The sequence below is a fragment of the Phyllostomus hastatus genome, unplaced genomic scaffold, assembly GCF_019186645.2.
Source record: "Phyllostomus hastatus isolate PE091 unplaced genomic scaffold, TTU_PhHast_1.1 phas_contig_16, whole genome shotgun sequence".
NCBI classification, from domain to species: Eukaryota; Metazoa; Chordata; class Mammalia; order Chiroptera; family Phyllostomidae; genus Phyllostomus; species Phyllostomus hastatus.
In genome coordinates, this window is record NW_025333643.1 from 2,807,320 (window position 1) to 2,830,758 (window position 23,439).

The 23,439-nt window shown below is 40.6% G+C and overlaps 1 protein-coding gene across 2 annotated transcripts in view; it reads left to right on the top strand.

Moving 5' to 3' along the window:
• The window catches only part of RAF1 (Raf-1 proto-oncogene, serine/threonine kinase), a 74,269-nt gene that overhangs the window by 49,781 nt on the left and 1,049 nt on the right, over positions 1 to 23,439 (top strand). The window contains exons 3-17 of one of the 2 annotated variants that reach the window (XM_045832057.1): positions 3,793 to 3,905; positions 6,474 to 6,576; positions 7,120 to 7,277; positions 8,732 to 8,830; positions 10,432 to 10,585; positions 11,185 to 11,244; positions 14,220 to 14,247; positions 14,356 to 14,483; positions 14,829 to 14,946; positions 19,115 to 19,199; positions 19,905 to 20,081; positions 21,167 to 21,213; positions 22,370 to 22,488; positions 22,867 to 22,998; positions 23,093 to 23,227. In XM_045832057.1, coding sequence (XP_045688013.1) covers positions 3,793 to 3,905; positions 6,474 to 6,576; positions 7,120 to 7,277; positions 8,732 to 8,830; positions 10,432 to 10,585; positions 11,185 to 11,244; positions 14,220 to 14,247; positions 14,356 to 14,483; positions 14,829 to 14,946; positions 19,115 to 19,199; positions 19,905 to 20,081; positions 21,167 to 21,213; positions 22,370 to 22,488; positions 22,867 to 22,998; positions 23,093 to 23,227 — 1,656 coding nt within the window. The remainder of the gene's footprint in view (positions 1 to 3,792; positions 3,906 to 6,473; positions 6,577 to 7,119; positions 7,278 to 8,731; positions 8,831 to 10,431; positions 10,586 to 11,184; positions 11,245 to 14,219; positions 14,248 to 14,355; positions 14,484 to 14,828; positions 14,947 to 19,114; positions 19,200 to 19,904; positions 20,082 to 21,166; positions 21,214 to 22,369; positions 22,489 to 22,866; positions 22,999 to 23,092; positions 23,228 to 23,439) is intronic. The other variant, XM_045832056.1, reaches the window with a different exon arrangement.

Here is a 23,439-nt window from a genome sequence, read left to right on the forward strand (position 1 = left end):
GCTGGTAGTTGGGAACCAGTGATTTGGAAACTTGATTTCTCATACAGCTCATGAGAAGGTTCTAGCAGAGAAAGTTAGTTTCTCCTATTTCTTTGACCAGAATTGGACTATCTGTCTCTGGAAGAGCCAACTTCTTTCACCAGGTACCCAGCTTGGGAGTCACTTGGGAGTCACTGGTGCTGGCCAGCACCGTCAGCTGGTTGTTTCTAATTCAGGTTGCTTCACTGCTAGAACCCAAAATAACGCTCATCATCACTAAGTCACCTCCAGAAATTAGTCAGATTTAACTGACTTCAGCATGTATCTATGGGGAGTTGTAGAGAGGAGAATGACAGGGAGGATGCATATCTGATTTAAGTAATTTTAGAAGTAATAATTGGTAGTTGCTTATTTTTCAAATTTTTGTTGTCATTTACTTTGTAAAACACATGTCTTTGACTAACTGCTGCCACTGCTTGTTGTTGTTGGATGAGTGATGGACCGTAGCGGGGGGCCATTGCTGATAATTAGAATTGACTGTCAAAACAGGTTAAAATGCAGATTCCAGGGCTTCATTCCAAATTAATGGAATCAGAATCCTTGGATCTGTCAGAGGGGAGAGGCTGGGAATCTGTATTTCACAAGCCCCACATGATTCCATTGACAGCCACATTTGAGAACTCTACTAGATTGAGGATATTTAAAGAACTGTCTAGCTCTTAGAGTCTGTTACTTTTAATGAAGATTAATGTTATAATACAGGTACCACTTACAGTTTTCAAAGCATTACTGCACAGTGCTTGATGCAGGTCTTGCTACTGTTAATGTGTGTTTATTCTTTGTTATCCTCATTCTTGCTGTCTTCATAGTTCAGCTCATTGAATTTCACTTTATTTTGTTTCTGAAAAGCTAGAAGTTAATATGATCTTTTTAAGAGTATCCCAGCTTCAAAAAACCTTTTTAAAAAAATGCATTTATTTATCTTCACCCAAGGACATATTTTCATTGGTTTGAGAGAGAAAGGAAGGGAGAGAGACAAATTGAAATGAGAGAAACATGGATCAGTTGCCTACTATATGCACCTAGACTGGGGATCAAACCCGTAACCTTTTGGTTACAGGATGATGCTCCAACCAACTGAGCCACACTGGTCAGGGCAAGAAACCTTTAAAATAATTTGTTATGGAACTTTTTAAGTGACTGTTTTAAAATAAATACAAAGTACACACCTCTCTTTGGGAAGCAGCTGGCTCAGCCCTATCAGCTGTTACACTTTCACCCAGTCGGGGAGCTTTACTCTAGCAGTTCCCAAACTGCAAATTTACATTCTGTTCTTCTTCATGGTTGGCCATACTGTCTCTTAATGTTGCCTTACTTTTTGTTAACTTTATTGGCTTTAAAAATACAATGTGTAGGGCTTTTATAAAACCTCCAAAGGTTTTAGTTGAAAATTTTATATAGCTGTCATTATTAATGACATTCATTACTTTCTACCAGGCCTCTGAGTGCCTGCCTAGCTTTTGAGGATTGGGTATGGGGGAATGTGGAGGGGCATATAATGCTAAGGCTACCTGGGATGCTGTGCACATTTACTTAAATTAGCAGTGAGTTTGTACTTACAGCAAGGCAGAATCTATCCCTTCCACTTCCTGCTTGCCCTAACTAGTGTGAAGTGCATGTGAGATGAAGTTGGTTTTGTTTTTAATGAAGATCATCTGGTTGAAAATAGGTTGAAATACAAATTTTTGATCAGAAAAACTCCTGTTTGTCTACAGATCAGATTGGCTTATTTTTCTTTCTGGTGGATATTTATGCTTTCATGTACCTTTCAGTGAATCGGACAAGTTAGAGATGTATAAAGAGAAAGTTGATTATTTTATCTCTCCCAAACACTCTCTGTTGATCTTAACAGCTATATATTTATAGGTTCCGCACCTTTAAATAATTTTACTCTTTGTATTATTCTGTGGTCTCTTCTGTGATTCTGTTCCTGTTCTAGTTGTTTGCTTGTTTTTGTTTTTTTAGGTTCAGTTGTTGATAGTTGTGAGTTTATTATCATTTTACTGTTCATAGTTTTTGATCTTCTTCAGTTTCTTAGATAAGTCCCTTTAACCTTTCATATAATAAGGGCTTGGTGATGAACTCCTTTAACTTGACCTTATCTGGGTAGAACTTTATCTGCCCTTCCATTCTAAATGATAGCTTTGCTGGAGAGAGTAATCTTGGATGTAGGTCCTTTCCTCTCATGACTGGAATACTTCCTTCTAGCCCCTTCTTGCCTGTATGGTCTCTTTTGAGAAATCAGCTGACAGTCTTATGGGAACTCCTTTGTAGGTAACTGTCTCCTTTCCTCTTGCTGCTTTTAAGATTCTCTCCTTATCTTTAGTCTTGGGGAACTTAATGATGATGTGCCTTGGTGTGTTCCTCTTTGGGTCCAATTTCTTTGGGACTCTCTGGACTTCCTGGAAGTCCATTTCCTTTGCCAGATTGGAGAAGTTTTCCTTCATTATTTTTTCAAATAAGTTTTCAATTTCTTGCTCTTCCTTTTCTCCTCGCATCCCTATGATTTGGATGTTGTAACATTTAAAGCTGTTCAGAGATTCCTAAGCCTCTCCTCATTTTTTTGAATTCTTATTTCTTCATTGTGTTCTCATTAAATGTTTATTTCTTCCTTCTGTTCCAAATCGTTGATTTGAGTTCTGGTTTCCTTCCCTTCACTGTTGGTTCCCTGTATGTTTTTCTTTATTTCACTTTTCATAGTCTTCACTTTTTCCTCCAGTTTGTGACCATACTCAACCACTTCTGTGAGCATCTTAATTACCAGTGTTTTGAATTCTGCATGTGATAGGTTGGCTACCTCTTTATCATTTAGTTCTTTTTCTGGTGTTTTGACCTGTTCTTTCATTTGGGCCATATTTCTCTGTCTGGGAGCACCTGTTATGTTGTAGGGAGCAGAGCCTTAGGTATTTGCCAGGGTGGGACAACCCATGTCACTGCATTGTGATGCTATATATGGGGGAGGGGTCTGAGAGGGAACAATTCCGCTTGCTCGTCTCACCCTACTTTCATTCACTTCCCCTGCTCCCCATAAGCAGGTTGGGCCCTTCTGGTGCTGACTCCCAATGGGTGGGTTTGTGTATATTCTAGGACCCTGTGGGTCTCTCCAGTGAACTCTTCCGTGAGGCTGTTTGTCCTGCTGCCTCAGCCCCCACAGGTTTTTTCAGTCAGAGGCTTTGAGGCATTCTTTTCCTGCCCTGGGACCCTAGGTTGTGCAGTCTGTCTCACTCCCCTGTTGGTCCTCCCAGCTTATCTGCATGTGAATGTAGGACCTCCTGGCCCTCCAGCCACTGCTTTGTTGTGCATCCTCTCTGCCCCTCCTACTGGTCTGGATATTTCTTCTTTAACTCCTTGATTGTTGGACTTCCATACAGTTGATTTTCTGGCAGTTCTGGTGGTTTTTTGTTTTTAATTTTGTTGTCTTTCTTTTGGTTGTGCAAGGAAGAAAAGCGTATCTACCTACACCTCCGTCTTGGCCAGAAGTCCTTCTTTGTATATTATTCTGAAACATATTTCCCCAGGACAGTTAACATATCATGGACACCCCTCCCTTCAGGTCATTTATCATGAGTAATGTAGTAGTGGCATAATGTGACATATGCAGATGTTCCATACCTCATTCAAGCACTCACCTGTTGCAGGACATTCTGGTTGTGTGTGTGTACACCATTATAATCAGTGGTGATGCTTTCTGTGCTCACCTTTCCAAGAGGCGTGCAGCCTGTGTTGGTCCTAAAGATGGTCCTTTGTTTGTAGGTCAATGTACGAAATGGAATGAGCTTGCATGACTGCCTTATGAAAGCACTCAAGGTGAGGGGCCTGCAACCAGAGTGCTGTGCGGTGTTCAGACTTCTCCATGAACACAAAGGGTAAGAACCCAAGAGTTTTAGTCTGCTCCCCTTCCACACTAGTAAGGATCTCCGAGCTTGAAATGATAGCTGTTTTCTTTTTAAAAAAATGTACTAGCTTCCTGTAAAATAGTGTGTATTTGTGTATCCTTGTTTACAAAGAAATAGTTCAGAAAAATAAAATGTTAAGAGCTTGAAATTATTGCTTGAAAACATTGCATTGAAAAATAAATACATGTCAGGTGTTCCCATAGATGGAAACAGTAATGTCAGATGGCATGTTTCTTGAGAGCAAAGATATTCATATTTGCTCTTAATGCAGTGCACACAGTAGGTAGTCAGGAAGTTTTTGTATTGCTGTTTATAGTTAAAGAATGCTACTCTTAAGAGATTGGCTGTCTTGTAATTCACTCATTTATTTTATTCAATTAATATTTACTGAATCCCTACAGTTTGACTGACGCAGGGCTAAAAGATACAGAAGAATTTCTTGTTTCAAGGAAGATCCATAGTGGCAAGACAGAGGCATCCCCTCTAAGACTAGGAGTAATAATATACCCTAGAATATCAGAGCCATTCATAATTACCCATTATCTGTTACTATTTTCCCAAAATGTGAGTAAATAACCTTATCTTTTCTTTCTTGGAAAGTGCTAGTTTTGGTATTGGGTTTCAGCTTACATTATTATAGTTCAAGGAGTCCTCCAATTTGAGAATCTAGCCCAGGGAATGAGTCGACTCAAAGGAATGAGCATGAATTCCTCTACTTATGATATGCCTCAAACCTCTCGTAAGAGATGTCATCTTTATCTGGGTATAGCCCCGGGCAGATCTCCAAGCCAATCTGTAGTGCTCCCTAAAAGACTAGAGAACCCAGCTATGGGAGTATACAGTGAGAAGGCAGCCGCCTTCAATCCAGAGAGGGCTGTTACCAGAACCTAACCATGCTGGCACCCTCATCTTAGACTTCCAGCCTCTCGTACTGTGAGAAATCAGTTCTGCTGTTTAAGAAAAAAGGCAAGAGTGATTCTGAGAAAATGAAGTTGGTCCACTCTCATCCAGGGCTGCATTGTTTTAGAGCTACCTGGGGTTCGTTCTTGAATAGACAACAGCTGAAGACTGGTAGGAAAACAGCACCGCCCCTCATTTTTCTTTAGGTCAGAACAGCATTATATAGTGAAAGGGATTTCCCAGACCTTGTATATAGGGAATTATATTAAGGGATAGATGATTTACTATCAGCTAACAGCAACAACAGCATTAGCTGGAATATTTTTGGTAAGCAAAGGAAGAGATTTGAATGGTGGTATATTATGTGTTGTTCTCTTCCTACTTGAGAGTATTCATCATTCAGGATAGTGGGCCTGATACACTAGACAAGACATGAGAAAGGAGCTGGGCACTACATTTTCCTTGAATGTACTGATTTTCTTTCTTGTTTAGGCACAAAAAGAGTGCTCTCAGGGTAAATATTACGACAGTCAAGACTCCTGTCAACTCCGTGAACTACAGACCTGAGCCTAGTATTGGGTTAGCCAAAAAGTCCATTTAGTTTTTTCCATAAAAGAAAAGACACATCTTTCATTTTCACCAATAACTTTATTGATTGGAATATTTTGAGTGTGTTGGCTGTCTCCTGCTGTGGTACAATGTTGATTGTTCTCAGTTAATGTCTTGATTTGATTGCTATCAATTGCAGCTGGTCTACCTGACCATGGGGTGTCATCTAGCAAGAAATCTCCAGCATGAAACTTTGCAAAACCACTTTTTGACATGTTTGATCAGTCACAGCACCTTCTCCATACACTGTACAAATCTTTTCTGCGTTTCAACCTTTCTTGAAATAATAAAGGAGATAATGCTGGAAAGTTTGCGTATTTTCTTCCATCTTCAGTATTAAAATGTCTGCACAAAAATTTAGCAATTTTGGTTTTTTTACATGCACACTGATATGACAGCTGTCACAGTACAGTCTAACAAAATTGTTTTGAATGAAGTTAAAGACAATTAAGCACTACTAGAACCATCATATGGAAGAAACCAAAGGAACTTTTTGGCCAACTTAATATTAATAGAAAAATACATTTTATTTGGGCTTCCTTTATATTTATCTTCTAGACTGAAGTTGGCAAGTGAAGATTAAATTTTGTTATTGTGGCAGCATATATAACTAGTTTTACAGGATTTTAGGATTTTTTATAGGATTTTAAAAATCACAAGGTCCAATTTATTGCATATTTACTTTATCATGAAATTTTTGTATTTCATTTTTTAAAGAAAAACTTTATTCTAAGTGCATAAGCTTTGGAGTCCAATCCACCTTGGATTCTAATACTAGACTCGTACACCCACTGTGTTGCCCTGAGCAAGTTACTTTCTTAGGGCCCAATTCTCTCATTTTTAACATGGGAATAATACTGCCTACCTCATAGGTTTACTGTATGAATTAAGTAAATTTGTTTTGTGTGTGATTAAGTTTGGCATTTATGTAGCAGGAGATAAATAGTCGCTATTGTTATTACTGGTATCAAACTCTTACCTTGTTTAAACGTTTCCCTTTTGTGTTATGTTTTTAAAAATTCCCTTTAGTAAAAAAGCACGTTTAGATTGGAACACTGATGCTGCCTCGTTGATTGGAGAAGAACTTCAAGTAGATTTCCTGGATCATGTTCCCCTCACGACACACAACTTTGTAAGTTTCAAATCTCTTCTTCCTTTGTGGCATGTTGGGTTCTTTGACCAGCAGGAATTTCTCAGAGGTGATAAGCATATATGTTGTTGGATTGTTTAAGTCTCTAGTTATGCCATTGTTTTACAGTAAGGCAATTTAGGCTTCATTTGTCACAGATATACTTTTGTTTTTTTAAGATTTTATTTATTTATTTTTAGAGAGAGAGGGAAAGGGAAGAAGAAAGAGGGGGAGAGAAACATCATTGTGTGGTTGCCTCTCATGCGCCCTGTACTGGGGACCTGGCTTGAAACCCAGGCATGTGCCCTGACTGGAAGTTCAACCGGCGACCCTTTGATTTGCAGGCATATGTTCAATCCACTGAGCTACATCAGCCAGGGCATCATAGATATACTTTAATTTCTAGGTATGAATTTTACAAATGTTGGAAGTATGATTTTTCATTCTTTGAAACCTCTTGGTGGTCAAGAAGGACATTACTTTGTCTTTGTCACCTTTCATTTGTAATTTACAGCATAATTTACAACCATGCTCTTGTCATTCCAGGCTCGGAAGACCTTCCTGAAGCTTGCCTTCTGTGACATGTGTCAGAAGTTCCTGCTAAATGGATTTCGATGTCAGACTTGTGGCTACAAATTTCATGAGCACTGTAGCACCAAAGTACCTACTATGTGTGTGGACTGGAGTAATGTCAGACAACTCTTGTAAGGCATCATCCTTTTTAAAAATAATATAAGGGGATGAGGAGGTATAACCTCTTTTGAGATTGCTTACTGTATATTTGCCAAGTCAGAGTTTAGTAAATGAGTTGTGATCTGGAAACCAACTACTTGAGAAAGATGACATCACTAAACCATCGAGTTTTAGTGTGGAATAACTCCCTAAAATGAGAAGATAGGAGTATTACTGTCATAAAGAAGTTGTCATACTGTGATGCAGTAACACAAAGAACAAAGGGATATAAAAACCAAAAAGACAGTGTCATCTATTAGTTTGCCAGTACACATTGTCTTCACTTCAAATTAGAGAAACTATCTTGAAATTATTTGAATGTACAGCCTTAAGAGACATTCTTCAGGGAACAAACCAGTTACCAAAATATATTTCCGATAGACAGAATGCCTTTTATTAAGGTTTAAATTAAAAGTACATATTCTAGCACTGGCTAGTGTGGCTTGGTTGATTGACTGCTGACCCGTGAACCAAAGGGTGGCTGGTTCGGTTCCCAATCAGGGCTCATAACTGGGTTCTGGGCCAGGTCCCCAATAGAGGTCTCTCGAGAGGTAAACACACACTGATGTTTCTCTCCCTCTCTTTCTCCCTCCCTTCCCCTCTAAGAATAAATAAATAAATGAATTTTGAAAATTTCATATCCCAAAGTGCCTTTTAAAAACTGTTAATAGGGATATGAAAAGTCAAAGTTGAAGTTTTATCCTTTTTTGAGGGGTAAACTGAGTGTAATCATTAAAGCACAACGAGAACATCTTTTTTGCTTTTGTTGTAGTGACATACTGCTTTTGCAAAGAGATCTTGTGTAGGATAAATGACACAGGTCTTGGAGTTTTGCAGACATGGATTAAAATTACAGTGTTGCCATTAACTAACTATAACCACCTTTGAGCCTTAGTTCACTCAGCTGGAAAAAGGTTGTTACCTTCCTCACAATGTTCTTGTTATTTGAGATAACGTGAAATTGCTGAGCACAAGTGCTCATCTCACAGGTAGAAGATGCCCAATTAATGTCAATATCACCTTTCCTCTAATGACTTCTGGTGCTGAATGTGACTTATTCTTTATATTTCAATCTTCATCTATGTGTTTCCAAGACAGAATGTTTCCAGAAAAGCTCTACGTGATTTTTGTTATAAAAATGCCTTACTGGAGCTTCAAGAAATATAATTTGACATAAGTATTTTGACAAGTATTTCCTAAAAACACATAGAGCTTGTATATTCATTGGCAGATCAATATTATTCACAGTTCAAACCCAGTTATTTGGGTTGGTGATCTCTTTACTCTGGGTAGCCTAAAATGATGAAAGAAAATGTGAATAGGAAAAGTTCAGTTTGAGGAGCTGTTAATTTGCAAGGCAAGGCAGGGCTGACTCTGTAAAATTTACTCCAAGTCTGTGAACTAGTCTTTCTCTGATTTCATTTAGATTGTTTCCAAATTCAACTATTGGCGATAGTGGGGTCCCAGCACTGCCTCCTTTGACAATGCGTCGGATGCGAGAGTCTGTTTCCCGGATGCCTGTTAGGTAATTTGTTTTACCCATAGCTTTTATAATTTTTTTTTTTTTCGGATAGCTACATTGGGGCGGGTGGTCTTGAATCTCGAATACAAAAGAAAAGGATTCGTGTGCATTCTCTCCTTTCTCTGTATAAATTCTTTGCTGCTTCTGTGGAACTTAATATTGGTGTTAGAACAAATGAAGAACTTTCTCTTTGTGGTCCTTTAGTTCTTACATTCTGGAAAGTGACCCTGACTGGAGGTATCTTCTATTGTTATGGTATGCCCCTTAATATCATCACATTTTTAAAACCTTGAGATTTTGCCTCCATTATGTAGTGAGGTGAGCCTCAGGGAGAGGGTACCAAAACTATATAGAGTGATGTAATAAAAATGAAACACTCAATTTTGAAATGCTTATTATGGTCTTGCATTGCTAAGACCATGGTATTTAATAAACTGCTATCTTAAAAAAGAATCTAATTAACTTTTTAATATAAATATTCTTTCTAATATACCTGTGAATTTGAATATACCTTGTCTTTATTCTGTTTTCTATCATTAAAATCAGAGTTTTGTGGAGTTCATGACTTGCTTAGTGTTCCATGTGACTTTGGTACTTAAAAAAATCTACATCTTTGTTCAAAATCTTACTTTAATTGTATAATGTTTAATGACCTTTATAAAGCTATCATAGAATTGTTAAAAGCAGCATATTTTAGAACAGGGGATTTGTATTGAAAAATACCTGGATATATGTTTGTGTATGATTTTATTTTTCTTAACAATTTGAAATGTACATCTGACCAAAACACTGTGCTTGCTTCTGAAGATTTCACAGAAGCAGTCAGACTCTGAGGGCATAAACATCGAAGTACCTGGGAAGGCAATTTTCCAAGGCAACAGAGCGATTTCTGTTAGAAAAACTAACCCTTCATCGCTTGACTTCATGCACAGAGTTACTTGAATCGGAACAAAACATATTTAGAGCACATAGTGAAAATATTATACTTCATGTGTGTTTCCAGGCTGGTTGGTGGGGGAATGGCATTCTGAAAGAGGCCAGTGATTAATTTCACAGTTAGACACTGCAACCTAGAAACCGAAGTCCCAGTGATACACTTCGTGAGCTGGTTATGGGGGGAGAGGATGGACAGTAGGTAAAATGCTGGCCTTTTTGTAGACATGCTTAGCAGGTCTAACCATCTGTTAAATAATTTTCCTTAAAGTTCTCTAATTTAGTCTCTGAATTAAACTGGGCAAATTCAGCTAGCTTAGTAGGTTGGCAAATGCTAATCTGTTATTTCCCAGAGATGGTCTAAAAATTTGGAGTGTTTTCTAGAGGTGATGTGTTAAAAAAAAAAAAAAGACAACTTATAATGTGGTATTCTTTTCATGTGAATTCCAAGATCATATATTATTTCCTTTTTAAAAATTTGCATGCCAAAGCACCTAGACAGAAGAAATTTTTTAAATGTTGCATATTGAAAGAAAAGAACATCTGTGAAAGGTTGTAGTACAAGTGGGGCTTGTCCCAGAGCATCTTAATTAAGTCTGTAGTTGAGTAACTTTTCCAGGGGGGAGGCCTAAGTGTCTGTTATGGAATCACCTTTCTTTTCCTTTGCCTAGTTCCCAGCACAGATACTCCACACCCCACGCCTTCACGTTCAACACCTCCAGCCCCTCCTCTGAAGGTTCCCTCTCCCAGAGGCAGAGGTCCACGTCCACACCTAATGTCCACATGGTCAGCACCACCCTGCCTGTGGACAGCAGGATGATCGAGGTAATGGGGCCCTATGGGGTGGAAATGGGGACCAGTTATTTGTGTGGGGTTGACTGTTGGGCCAGAGAGTTTAGGGTTTCAAACGTGATAATGTTGCAGCATTTTCTTAGGTCTCTGGACTTGGCTGAATTTCTTTTTTATCCACTACATCTTTAGACTGGCTGGGTAATCTGGTTGGTATATCATTCAAGTGGAGAACTAAAATTTTCTGAAGAAATGTTAACATTTGAACTTACTTTTATATGTCAGATTTGAATAGGATTTCAGTGAGCTAGTGAATGAGATGAGTAAAGAGTAGTTTCATTTTGGTGCAGGAAAGAAAATAATAGTGATGGAGAACTAGAAACTCTCTGAAAGACTCCAAATGTTTTTATTTAAGGAACCGAAGGGTGGGGTCATAGGACTTGAATCAGCATGTATTTAGGGGAGATGTGAAAGGGCCCAAAGCTAACGTTTTCAAACTGCTTTTTCTTTTCTTGGCTTTTGGTATGTTCTGTTTGTTTGGTTTGCTTTCTAGTTCATCTTTAATAACAACTGAATACACTTAAAACACTTCCTTTGTTCTTTATTCTTCTTTATTTCTCATTGCTTTGGACTAGAATAACAGCCTGAATGCTTCTCCCAGGGCGTGGTCCAGAGGAGTTTGTTTGAGGGGAAGAGTAGGTATTCTTCTTCATGCCTTTGCTTTCTTGTCAATTAACAGGATTGCTAAGACTGTCAGATCGTAGACTGTCAAAAATGAAATAATCACTAAGTCAAACATTTTATATATTTCTTGTCATACTTTCATTTTTTGTTTTATAATAGAGTATATAGGAGTAAAAAATACTGTATATGGTATTGCTGATAAGTGAAATAAGTTTCTCAAGTGTGATTTTGAGGATGAAGGCATTAAAATTTTTTTTAAGACTCAGTTCCAACCCAAGAACAGTGCTGGATTTATTTGGTTGGTACAGTGTCACTATTCTGTTTATACCTTGTTTAGAAATGAAAAACGAGGGGGGACCCCCCAAAATGGAATTTATTTATAAATAATTGTGCATTTAACTCACATGTTTAAACTTCAGTCATGTTTAAAATATTCCCCATTTGATGTAGTACACGTATTGAGACTTTTTCTACTGCTCAAAAACAGTTTCTGAACTCATCAATTTTGATGCCTTCTTGTGCTTCTGCGTTTTTTGTTGTTGTTTGTTTGTTTGTTTGTTTGTTTCACCTCTTCCACATTGGCAAAACTTTTCCCTTTGAGGACTTTTCTCATCCAGGGGAAACCCAAAATAAAAGTCGTAAAGTCACTTGGGGCGAGATTTGGGTGAACAGGGAGGGTAGGGTATGGGGGTAATGTTATTGGTCCAAAACTGCTGAACACTCAGCACATTGTGGGAGGTGAGCTTCTAAATAACCAATCATGAAATGGGCAAACATATTGAGTCATCAAAAGAAATTCACTGAAGCTGAACACAGCCTCTCACGATAACTCCAGCCGGTACACTGATACAGATGGGGAACTCACCTAGTGGGAGAAGTCTATACTACAAGAGGCCTACCCTCCAGAAGATAATTTTGTTTTTGTCAGTTGGGTTGATAGGCCCTGAAAATCCTTTGTCTCTGATAAAAGCTTATTAGAGGCAACTGTGCTCTGTCTACACCTTGGGGACACCTGCCTCTTCGGGCACGGCTTACCTCACTCAACCCTCAGGTCACTTAGACATACTTGGACTCCACAAAAAACTGGCTTCTGAATGTGGAATCTGTTGTAGTCATTTGTAGGGTGGGGTGTACTTTGAATATCACAAGATTATTGTGAGGAGGTCATGTGAGCTATGAATTTTATTTCTATTATCATGGTTAGTCCTGATAATACAATAACCAGTTGCTTTTTTTCTATTATATGACTGGTTCCTGTGTAAATACTCTAATTCTTAGAGGAAACATTAAAAGTGAAAATTCTTGAATATTTGTTATAAAAGTAAACTGGAACTACTATTGTGCTTAATCCTCTCTGTACTTTAGAGACAGCAAATTTTAATTTTTTTTATCACATATGATTCCGCATTTTCAAGTACACATTCTTGCTTTGTTTAAGCCACTTATATTTCTCTTTAATATTTAAGTTCCAAGATGATTGAAAAGTCCTTTCTAGGATAACTTATTCCAAGTGTAGAAATAAACACAGGATAAAATATGAGGTATATAATAAGACACAGGGAAGGAAAAAATCCTAGTAAGTGGGAATATAATGCTGGTCAATAAAAACAGATTGGGCCATGCTTTAACTAAGAACAAAGAATAGATTAGTTGGATAAAACTAGCTGCTTCATATTCTAATAAAGTTCACGTTTACTTTGAGCCAATGCTTTGCCCACCTGGCAGTCATTCTGTTGCACCTGGCGGACCCTCGGACCTGCCCCCGCTCTCCCGGACATGCCTACGCCGTCCTGGTTGCGGGGGAAAGGGGTTGGGAATCCATCACCTTACACACCTCTCTAGGTGATTCTTGAAGAGTTGCCAGGTGTGGGCACCCCAGAACCAGGCTTTATTGGTAAACTCTGAGGATGCTTTGGTGGGGCTGCCAAAGGCGGAGTGGGCAGCCTGGTTTATGATTTTTCTTTTAATCCTGTAAAGGTGTCATGGAGTTGGGAGCATTGCAGTGGTAGTTGCATGAAAAAAGTATCTTGTCTTTGCTGTGGTGACACAAAGAAAACAGAGTGACTAGGAGTTCCCAGAAAAATATCCTTTTCAAGGATGTGGATTTATATTCCACAAGTAGCTTTATATTCTTACTATTTACATACTCCCAAGTGAGGATATATAAAATGAGGATATGGGTTTTGTGGAGGGCCTTGTGATTTAAACTGTTCCACCCAAACAGTTTGTAATAAATTCTAAAGATAGTATTGGACTTCACTCTCCTGTGTAGAATGCAGCTAATTTCAGAGCTTGCCCATGAGGTCTGAGGAGCGTTTTGTGGCGCACAGGCCAAGATCCATGGTGATGGTTTCTTGTTCTCTTTCTGCCACCTACTGGCAGTGTGACCCTGGCCAAGTCTCTTGTCCTATTACATGTTTTCTTATATGTAAAATTTAGGGTTTGGACTAGCAGATTATGATCCTTTCATCTTTCCACAATTTTAGGCTCGGATAAAGTAATATAGCCACAGTGCTCACTTGTATCAAATTCAGCTTCTGGTCCATGTGCTCGAGTGAACTCTCAGAGGAGTAAGAGTGAGTGTCAGTGGAGCTCCCCACTTTTTTTTTGAGCCTCACTGGAGCAAGATCCCCAATCACAGGGAAGATCTTAGCTGATAGTAACTTTGCTAGGCTTCCTAAAAGAGTATGTTTGCTGTGTGCATTGCTTGCTTCTGAGATAAGATTTAATTGGTTTTAATTATAACCAATGGTTTTAATTATATATGACAAATTAATATCAGTCCTGTTAATATTTGATGGTAACAATCTTGGGGATATCAGCCACTGACATTAGGTGAATTCATTCAAAAGAAAGTGTGTAATTAGACTTTTTGCATTTTAGAGGTTTTATAATCTTCTTTGTTCCTGCAAATCCTCCTCTTCCCCTTCCCTAGAGAGCATCTTTTCTGGTGCAGAAATTGACCAGCTTTCCTTTTCTGTTTCAGGATGCAATTCGAAGTCACAGTGAATCAGGTACTTGTCCAGAGTCATTTAGCAAATAGTAATGGGCTTTTTCTTTTTATGCTGGGTATCTTCTGTTGGCTTATCCATGTGTGGATTCTGTTTGTCTTGTCTGTTAAGCCTCACCTTCAGCCTTGTCCGGCAGCCCCAACAATCTGAGCCCAACAGGCTGGTCACAGCCCAAAACCCCTATGCCAGCGCAGAGAGAGCGGGCACCAGGATCTGGGACCCAGGAGAAAAACAAAATTGTGAGTATGGCCAGTACTATCTCCTGCAGGTTAGGGTTCAGTAAGAAAAACTTAGAAATGAGAATGCTTTTAATTTTGGGGGGAGGAGGGATCTCTAATTAAAAAAAAACATTTAATGAATCATAAATGTCAGTGCTATTTCGGGTATGCTGGCATTGGGAAAACTTGCTGGTTTATTTAAGGGAGGGTGCAACTTAACATGGTATTTTCTCAAAAGATAAAGAATTCTAGTTAATATGTCTATCTTTAAAAGATATGGGAAGATGGAGTTGATCTTTGAAACCCTTGTTAAGAAACAACTTTACCATTCCATGGAGTATATTTGATGATCTTTGATTGTTTCAGAGGCCTCGTGGACAGAGAGATTCAAGCTATTACTGGGAAATAGAAGCTAGTGAAGTGATGCTCTCCACTCGGATTGGGTCAGGCTCCTTTGGAACTGTTTATAAGGGCAAGTGGCACGGTAAGTTTGGGGCCTTTACTTCAAGGTATGGGGGTGAAAAGTCAACTTTCAGTCCAGAGAGGGTCTGCAGGGGTAAGAGTCATGGAGCTCTGTGGCTTGAGGCAGCACCCTCCAGGGTGCTGATTACATCTTCATAGCATTCTTTTTATTTTATTTATAAAAAGATTTTATTTAGCCCTGGCTAGAGTGTGGCTCAGTGCATTGAGTGCTGGCCTGCAAACTGAAAGGGCACATGCCAGGGCTGCAGGCTGGGCTGGGGGCGTGCGAGAGGCAGCCGATCAGTGTTTCACTCATCGATGTTTCTCTCCCTCTGTTTCTCCCTCCCTACCCTGCTCTCTAAAAATAAATAAAAATCTTTAGTTTTGCCATGAAGACTCCTGTTAGAAGGTTGATAAACTTGTTGAATGCTGTTAAGAATCTAGTTTTTTAACTTAAGAGTCTCAAAAATCAGGAGTGAGGAGCAATGGACTTTTGTGTTTTTTTGGAGCAATTGACTTTTATGTCAGCCTCTCAGAAAGTGAGCCAAGGTCTCTGAATAAAGAAGAAAAACAGAAAGGTCAAGGAAACAATAATTTCTGGATTGAGTGTTTTGTGCTATACTCCCCCCTGCTTTTCTGGTTCCTGTATATGATGTTTTATCCAGTCTATTTAAAATCACTGCTTTGGTGATTTTTAAGTTTTTAATTCTGTCTAGCAGCTATGAAAGTAAACAGAAGGGTTTCAAAGTAGGCAAGATGGAGACTCAGATCCATGAATGAAAGTGCGTTTTATGTAAAAGAAGAGGCCATTGGGTCCAAGCACAGAGTCTCCCTTTAAGTATAAGTTTGGGTTCTGATTTGCTAGTTTCTTCTCATTACAAACAGCACATTAAGAGGGATGAACACAGCAGTAGAGACTGTCAGACTGATGGCAAGGACCATCATGGACAACGTGAGGAGGAGCAGAAACCCTCAAGAGCAGATCTCCAAACTGGAGGAGCGTCTTGGGCCACTTAGTGTGAGGCAAGCAGTCTGGTGTCACCTTTGTCTGGGGATCCCTGTCTCAGCCTAAGGCCAAGGCTTATAACTCTCACTGAGTCAGTAAGACAAGGAGGAATGGCGTTCATTCTGTTCTGTTCTAGAAAGCAAGGGTGTATATAATGTTTTAGAAAATCTTAAATGGTTAAACAGGGAAATGAACTGGTGCTTAAAAAGGTTAAAACATTCTACGTTTACCAACAATAGATAGTGCTTCCTTCTTCAATGATGATGAATGAGATACAACTTAGTATCTTACTAAAAACACAGTAACCAATAGGAATGTCTTAACTTGTTCATACTGTATTTCCCTCTGATTTTACTATTAAGGGAAAGTAAGACATTCTGGTTAACTACTTCATGTAGCTACCCTCCATAAAAAGTTTCCTGGCTGTTTACCTTGGCCATTTATATTACTTGTTAATGTAAATAAGTACCATCCTTTAGATGCTTTAAGATTGTCAACTATATATAAGAGTTATTTGGATAGTTTGGAGAGCAGACGTTGTTTTGGACCCTGACCTAAAATCTATAGGCTTGGGCCCAGGCATGCCTGGGGGCCTGAGACTGGGTACTGAATCCGGACTTGCCCTGCCAGAAACTGATTCTTGACCTGGGCTGTGTGCTGCTGAGTCTTCAGTATTCCCTGCCGGAGGCTGCCCCCACTTCCCACTGTGGAGCCTCAAACAGGCAGCTTGTTAATTCATAACTTATCTTGCAGACAACTGCATCTTAGAATTCATTCATTTCTTTGTGGTTCTTCTTGGGCACTCTTCTAATGCCAAGTGTTCTTCGAGGGACTAAGAATGAAGCAGTGAACAAAACTTTGATAAAAATATTTTACTGGAGTTTTTATTCTGGTGGGGACAATATCCAAGAAGAGCAAAGTACATAATGTATTTTATGCTAAGGAGAAAAATGAAGGAAGCAGGTGTATGTGGAGTGGCAGCCCTAGGTCACAGTTCTTGTAGATTGATGGAGCGGAGTCTGCTGAGGAAGTGGCATTTTCATTAGGCCTGAGGGTGATGCATACACCTGGGGAGGCAGCAACAGCAGGTGCAAAGTGGACCACTCACCTGGCCTGTTAGAGGAAGTCAAGGAGGTCTTGCTGGCTTCAGCAGAGTTAAGAGGGGAAAGGCTAAGTAGGAGTGAGGCCTGGGGGTGGGGACTGTAGGGTCCCATGGGATATCATTCTAGGTCTGGACAATTCCTGCCAAGCAGAAAAGCGTTCTTTTTGTGACTTGATACCCATTTTCCTGTTTGCCCATTGTCCCTATTTGACTGAATGCCTATCATGGCAGTCCTTGAAGTATTTACATGTAAATTAGGGAACGGGATCATAGAGAGTTTGGGTTTCCGAGTGAGAAACTGCATACTCATATAACCTGTTATTGTAACTGTTTGCTGTAAGCTAGCTGGCAGATGGGTCCCAGCAGGAGCCACGGGGCTCTGTGTTTGCTTTGACCCTGTTCAGTCTTCTTATCAGTGACTTGCATGAAGTAAACCAGGCGGCCCCAACCTCAGGTATTGTGGATGACTTACACATAGTTGTGATGTATCTCTGGAGAATAGGATTTAGAGAGATGAGAGGATTTGAGCTGGCCGTGATGATGGGACAAAGAAAAGATGAACTTTTAATAGGGATAAGCCCTGTTCACTGGGGCTCTTGCAGCGGACTCCTCCCTGGCTTCCCTGCTACCCCGAAGATGCCAGATCCCACGCTAGAGTTTCTGAGCACAGGTGAGGTTTCTCTTACCCAACCCTCCCTTACCTCACCTTTGTTCATGGTGTAGAAGTTCAGAGCAGCCTCTTTCCCAGTTAGTAAGATCCTCCCCTTGGCTTCTGTCCCAATTCCTTCAGACCCTTCTATATCCTCTCTACCAAAAGACTTACTCCACTTCTGTCCCCTCCTCCCCATCTTGACTCTGCTCCAGAATGAGCAGTTGTACTAAAGATGCTTGTTCTACTGAGCCATAAGAAGCCTGAGGTTGGGGCCGCATGGTTTACTAGCTCCATCTTCCATCCCAGGTCAGCAGCGCCTTTGTAGGCAGCCCTGGGCTCTCGGTAAAGACTTGTGGCAGTGGACTGAGAGCCTGTTGTTAAGTGGGGACTTGAGCTTTAGGTGGTAAAACCAGAGGTCACAGTGCAGCAGCCTGGGGTCTGTTGTAAGGACCATCTCTCTACCAGTCAGTGCTCCCAGAAAGTCTCCAGCAGAGGCTGCAAAGGTATGACATGCCCGCTCTGTGGAGGCACTAAGTACTTTCAAGATGTCATTTAACTAACTCCCACTTTGACCACCAGAAGGCTGTACTTTAGTAAATTCATTTGCCATGAAAATCTGAGGTCCTAATAGGCTTTAAGTAATTAAGTAATTTCTGTAATATAACATAAAATTACTTCTGAAGTTGGCTTCTAAATTGGTAACACCCATAAAGTAGAACTGACCCATGGCTATTGCTAAGGTTATGTAAGGAGGCGCACGGTGATTGACAGTGATTAGTTACCTGTCAGTATTGTAGTTGGAAGTGTAGTCACTGGAGTTGGACTGGGATTCTAATCCTGGTTCTGGCACTTTGGTTTCTTGGCTATGATCTGTGGCTAAACTTTTGTTTTCTGTAAAATGAGGACAACAGTGTTTATGTTGCAGATCAAATGTGAAGATTAAAGGAGGTAATGCCCGTGAAGACACTACCAGCATGTAGTAAGCAATCAGTAATAATCACTAGGGATTCTTTTGAATGGTATTGAGAGCAAGGAAGCTTAATTTCAATATGTCTTTGATTTTGTACAAGCCGCCCCCCGAGGTCTCACTGAAACGTGGCTACTGGGTTTAACAACTGCTTGCTAAATGGCCTGCTGCCTAGCACCAGCCTTTCTGGCCCCAAAGGTTCAGAATCTGCTGGGCCATTCATATCCACCCACTGACGTCATCCTCACAGGCCCAGGTTGTGACCTGTCACACAAGACCTTGCCTCAGGATGCCAGGCTTATGTAACTTTTTTCAGCCACTTAAATAATTTAGACATTTGCATCATTTTTCATCTGTATAGGTATATGACTTTTGAGTAAATGATTGACTATATCTCAAAACTAGGGTATATGTAAAATAAAGATCATTCATCTGATTGTATTGACGACAACCTAATTTGCAGGAGATGTTGCAGTCAAGATCCTAAAGGTTGTTGACCCCACACCTGAGCAGTTCCAGGCTTTCAGGAACGAGGTGGCTGTACTGCGGTGAGTAGAAAGCTGGCCTGTCCAGCCCCCCGGAGTGGCAAGGGTGGCGGTACACAAACCACAGAGCAAGTGGGCTGCACAGGGCAAACCTGTGGTTGAAACTCCTCCAAGTGAAGGGGAGTGGCAGGTTTCCTTCTGCTTATGTGGTTTTCAGACCTTTAGAAGAGCCCCTTTTGATGAGGTACCCCCTTCCACTGCTTTAGGTCTCTGGGCACACTGTATCTTATAGCATAGGTTCTGTCTTGAGCTTTGGTTTGAGGTAGGGAAAAATAGGTTCGATTTTGACATTTATTTCCATGACCTCTAGATAATAGCCAATTTGATTTATTTTGGATGTTAAACCTTCAGCTCTGAAATCTTTGAGTCACTATTTAGGACTTAGAGCAGCAAATTGAATATTGATGAATTCCATCAAGCAGGGTCCCAGTGACCCCTGTGGGGAGAACTGGGAGTGTATGCTGATAAAAAGAATGTTCTCCCTACAAACAAGGCCAGCACTGAGGTGAATCGTAGTGGGCTCCTTTGGTGGCTCCGAATACCAACTGGATTATCTGTAGTCACGTGTGTATGCTTTGCCAGCCACACAGATTGTAAGCACGGGTGGTGTCGAGAACGCACAGGATTTGATGTCAGTGTGGAAGCAGAGTAGATCTCTTTATGCTGAAACAAGGGAAAGTTCAGAGCCTTCTCTCCTCCCCACTCCAGTAAAACCCGGCACGTGAACATCTTGCTTTTCATGGGGTACATGACAAAGGACAATCTGGCGATAGTGACCCAGTGGTGTGAAGGCAGCAGCCTCTACAAACACCTGCATGTCCAAGAGACCAAGTTCCAAATGTTCCAGTTGATTGACATTGCCCGGCAGACGGCTCAGGGAATGGAGTAAGTAGAGTAACTACAAAGTCTGGGATCCAAGCATCAACTTGTCTCTAACTCGCAATATTGGGATTAGGAAAAGCCAAGTCTGTTAAGAGATTTCTGTGATATTTTTGCACATCTGAAAATGAGCCTCGGGGGGCGGCTGAAGGAATGTCACTTGATGTTCCTCACCCAAGCCAAGGCTGCCCTGATGGGGCTCAGACTCAGCTTTCAGCCACTGCCCAGATACCCATGGCACTGCCCTCTGTGGGCATCAAATGTTGGATAAATTATTATTTTTTCAAAGGTTTTATTTTAGAGAGGGAAAGGAAGGGAGAGAAATGTCAATGTGTGGTTGCCTCTCACATGTTCTCTACTGAGGACCTGGCCCACAATCCAGGCATGTGCCCTGACTGGGAATCGAACCAGCAATCCTTTGGTTGTCAGGCCAGCACTCAATCCACTGAGCCACACCAGCCAGGGCAATTTATTTTTCTTTTGGAGAATGCTTAAAGTATTCCTCAGCACCTCTACTAACACTACCCTTTTGTGTGTGCCTAAGCTGTGCTTGTAAGTGCTGTAGAAAATCTCATGTTCTACCTTACATTTTAGGAAATAACTAGTCACAATTACTTTTTAGAAAAAAATTAGAGATAAAATTCACATCATAAAATTCTCTCCTTTTAAGTATATAACTCAGTAGTTTCTTAGTGTATTTAGAGTTGTGCAACCATCACTAATTTTATAACATTTTCAAAATATGAGGTCTTTTGTCTGGCTTCTTTTAGCATGTTTTTGAGAGGTTCCTCCATATTGAATATATTAGTGTGTCATTCCTTTTTGTGTCTGATAATATTCCATTGAATGGATATATGGTGAGAATTCCTTTTTGAGTAAAATGATGCTTAAAGAGTTGCTCCGTTTTGCTGTGACCTTAACCATCACAGTAAGGCACCATGCGTCCCCACCTGAACCTGCGCAGGGCCAACTCCTGAACACAGCTACTCCTGGAGCCAGGCCCTCAGGCGGTTTGTTCCCTAGCTGTAGTTAGAAGCCGCTTTCTAGCCATGCCCCCTGAACTGATTTTAATAGTTATTTTCCCTTTACAGCTATTTGCATGCAAAGAATATCATCCACAGAGACATGAAATCCAACAGTATCCTTTGGTGGCAGTTTCATTTCACTGCTCAGTTCTAAATTTAGGAAAACAGGAGGGAGACTTTTAAAATTTCCACAAGAGTTGAGATATGTGTTTAGGTTATGCTTGAGATAGGCTAGTTTTATATGCAGTTTAGTACTCACTTTAATTTGGGGTGGGGCTTTTTTGTCCTTCATGTTTTTTCCCTAGTTGTGGAGAATGTGTGTATCTGGTCAGAAATTAGCTGTAAGCCAAATGTAAGATTTTCAAAATTATAATTGTCTTAAATATGTAGAAAGTTTCCTTGGAGGCTACTATTAGAATCAACCCTTCCTCTTTCTAAGACTTAATGTATTATTAATTGTAGAAATAATGAATTAAGGTATTTTTCACACTAAAGGGCATGAAATGTAACAATTTTACATCTGCCTCTCTCCGGCTTTTCCCTTTGAAAGGAGTGGGGTGGTAAGCCAAACTTTGCTTGGTGGCCATGAGCGGCATAACAGCTGCATTGAGTTGGGTTATGGGGCACGGCTTTTATTTGGGGTACATGTCTGAGGCATGGAATACCTTTTTGTAGTGGGTTGTTTGGGGCCAACACATTATGCCATGAAAGCAGACACCATAGATTTTAAGAAGGTGTGAGTCAGAAGTCAGTCATAAACCGGTGAGTTTGAGATGAGTTTGGTTCTGATTTTGAAGTTACCAAGTGGTACCTGTTCTACTGGAAATGTCTTAGGATAACATTTAGCACTTACAGAGAGATTTGCTACTTACATCTTTCTTGAGGGCAGAATGCAGGCAGAAATGAAGGTAAAGAATCAGTAGGTCGTGCTTGGCTCTGAGGAGCACCAGAAGGCAGCCTGCACTCTTAGAAGTAAGTCTCGGGGTTTAAGGCACCTACATTATGTGGGAAGACCACAGGCCAGGGACGTGGCACATAGATGTGTGAATGGGGCGGGAACCAAATCATCTTGCATTCCTCGTGTGCCTCCTGATAGAAGGGACCTTTCAAGAGCACTTTTTAAAACTTCAGAAACCCTAGCAGATCCAGTCCAGAGAAGGCTGGGGCAGGTGGGAGGTAGAGAGATGCTGTGCTAGTAAGAACTTTGGTAAGTTTTTCAAAATTAACCTGACCAGTGTTTTAAAACCAGAGTCCTTAACAAGCATTGAGACATATTTCTCCATGAAGGCCTGACGGTGAAAATTGGAGATTTTGGTTTGGCAACAGTAAAGTCACGCTGGAGTGGTTCTCAGCAGGTTGAACAACCCACCGGCTCTATCCTGTGGATGGTAAGGAGGCGAGGCTCACACTAGCACGGTGCAGGGCAGAAGGGGCACCCTGAACTCTGTAATTCCCCAAAGTCCAGGCCACCTCACTGATGTTTTTGGTGACCTCAGACAGCCTAGGGTGAATTTGGGTTTCCTGGAGAAAGCTGGTGATCAGAACCATGTAGAAACATAGCTTGGAGGAGTTGGGTGATAGGGATGCCCCATGACTAGGATTTCTGAGCTTGAATTAGCAACGCCTGAGGGTTGTTGAGGGGCTGTTCAGAGAAAAGTTATAGGGGGCCGAGGAAAGGCTCTCATACCCAATGGAAGGGATAGTTGGGCCCCTGGATGTGTTAAGGGCCCAGGTGGTGGTGATGAATACACCTTTTGTCCCTGTAGGCCCCAGAGGTGATCCGGATGCAGGATAATAACCCTTTCAGCTTCCAGTCCGATGTCTACTCCTATGGCATTGTGCTGTATGAGCTTATGACAGGGGAGCTACCTTATTCCCACATCAACAACCGAGATCAGGTATGTGCACTGCCACAAAGGACTCAACTTCTGTGGAAGCCCCTGGTTTCACTTGTTTATTCATGTATTCCTTCAACTGTTTTCTTTCCCTCAGATCATCTTCATGGTGGGCCGAGGGTATGCCTCCCCAGACCTCAGTAAGCTATACAAGAACTGCCCCAAAGCAATGAAGCGGCTTGTTGCAGACTGCGTGAAGAAAGTTAAGGAAGAGAGGCCTCTTTTTCCCCAGGTAAGACTTGGCTCAAAGGTGTTGGAACTGATTAAATTAAAAGCAGAAGGTCTTAAATGAGAAATAAGGAGCGAAGTATGGTGTTTTTTTTTGTTTGTTTTTGTTTTTAAATAGGGAGGGCTCTTACTTTCCATAAGATGTTACAGGTGAGGTGAGAGCAATGTGTGTCTTTGGATTCCTGATCAAAAGCTGCTGTGAAAATGCCAGGGCCC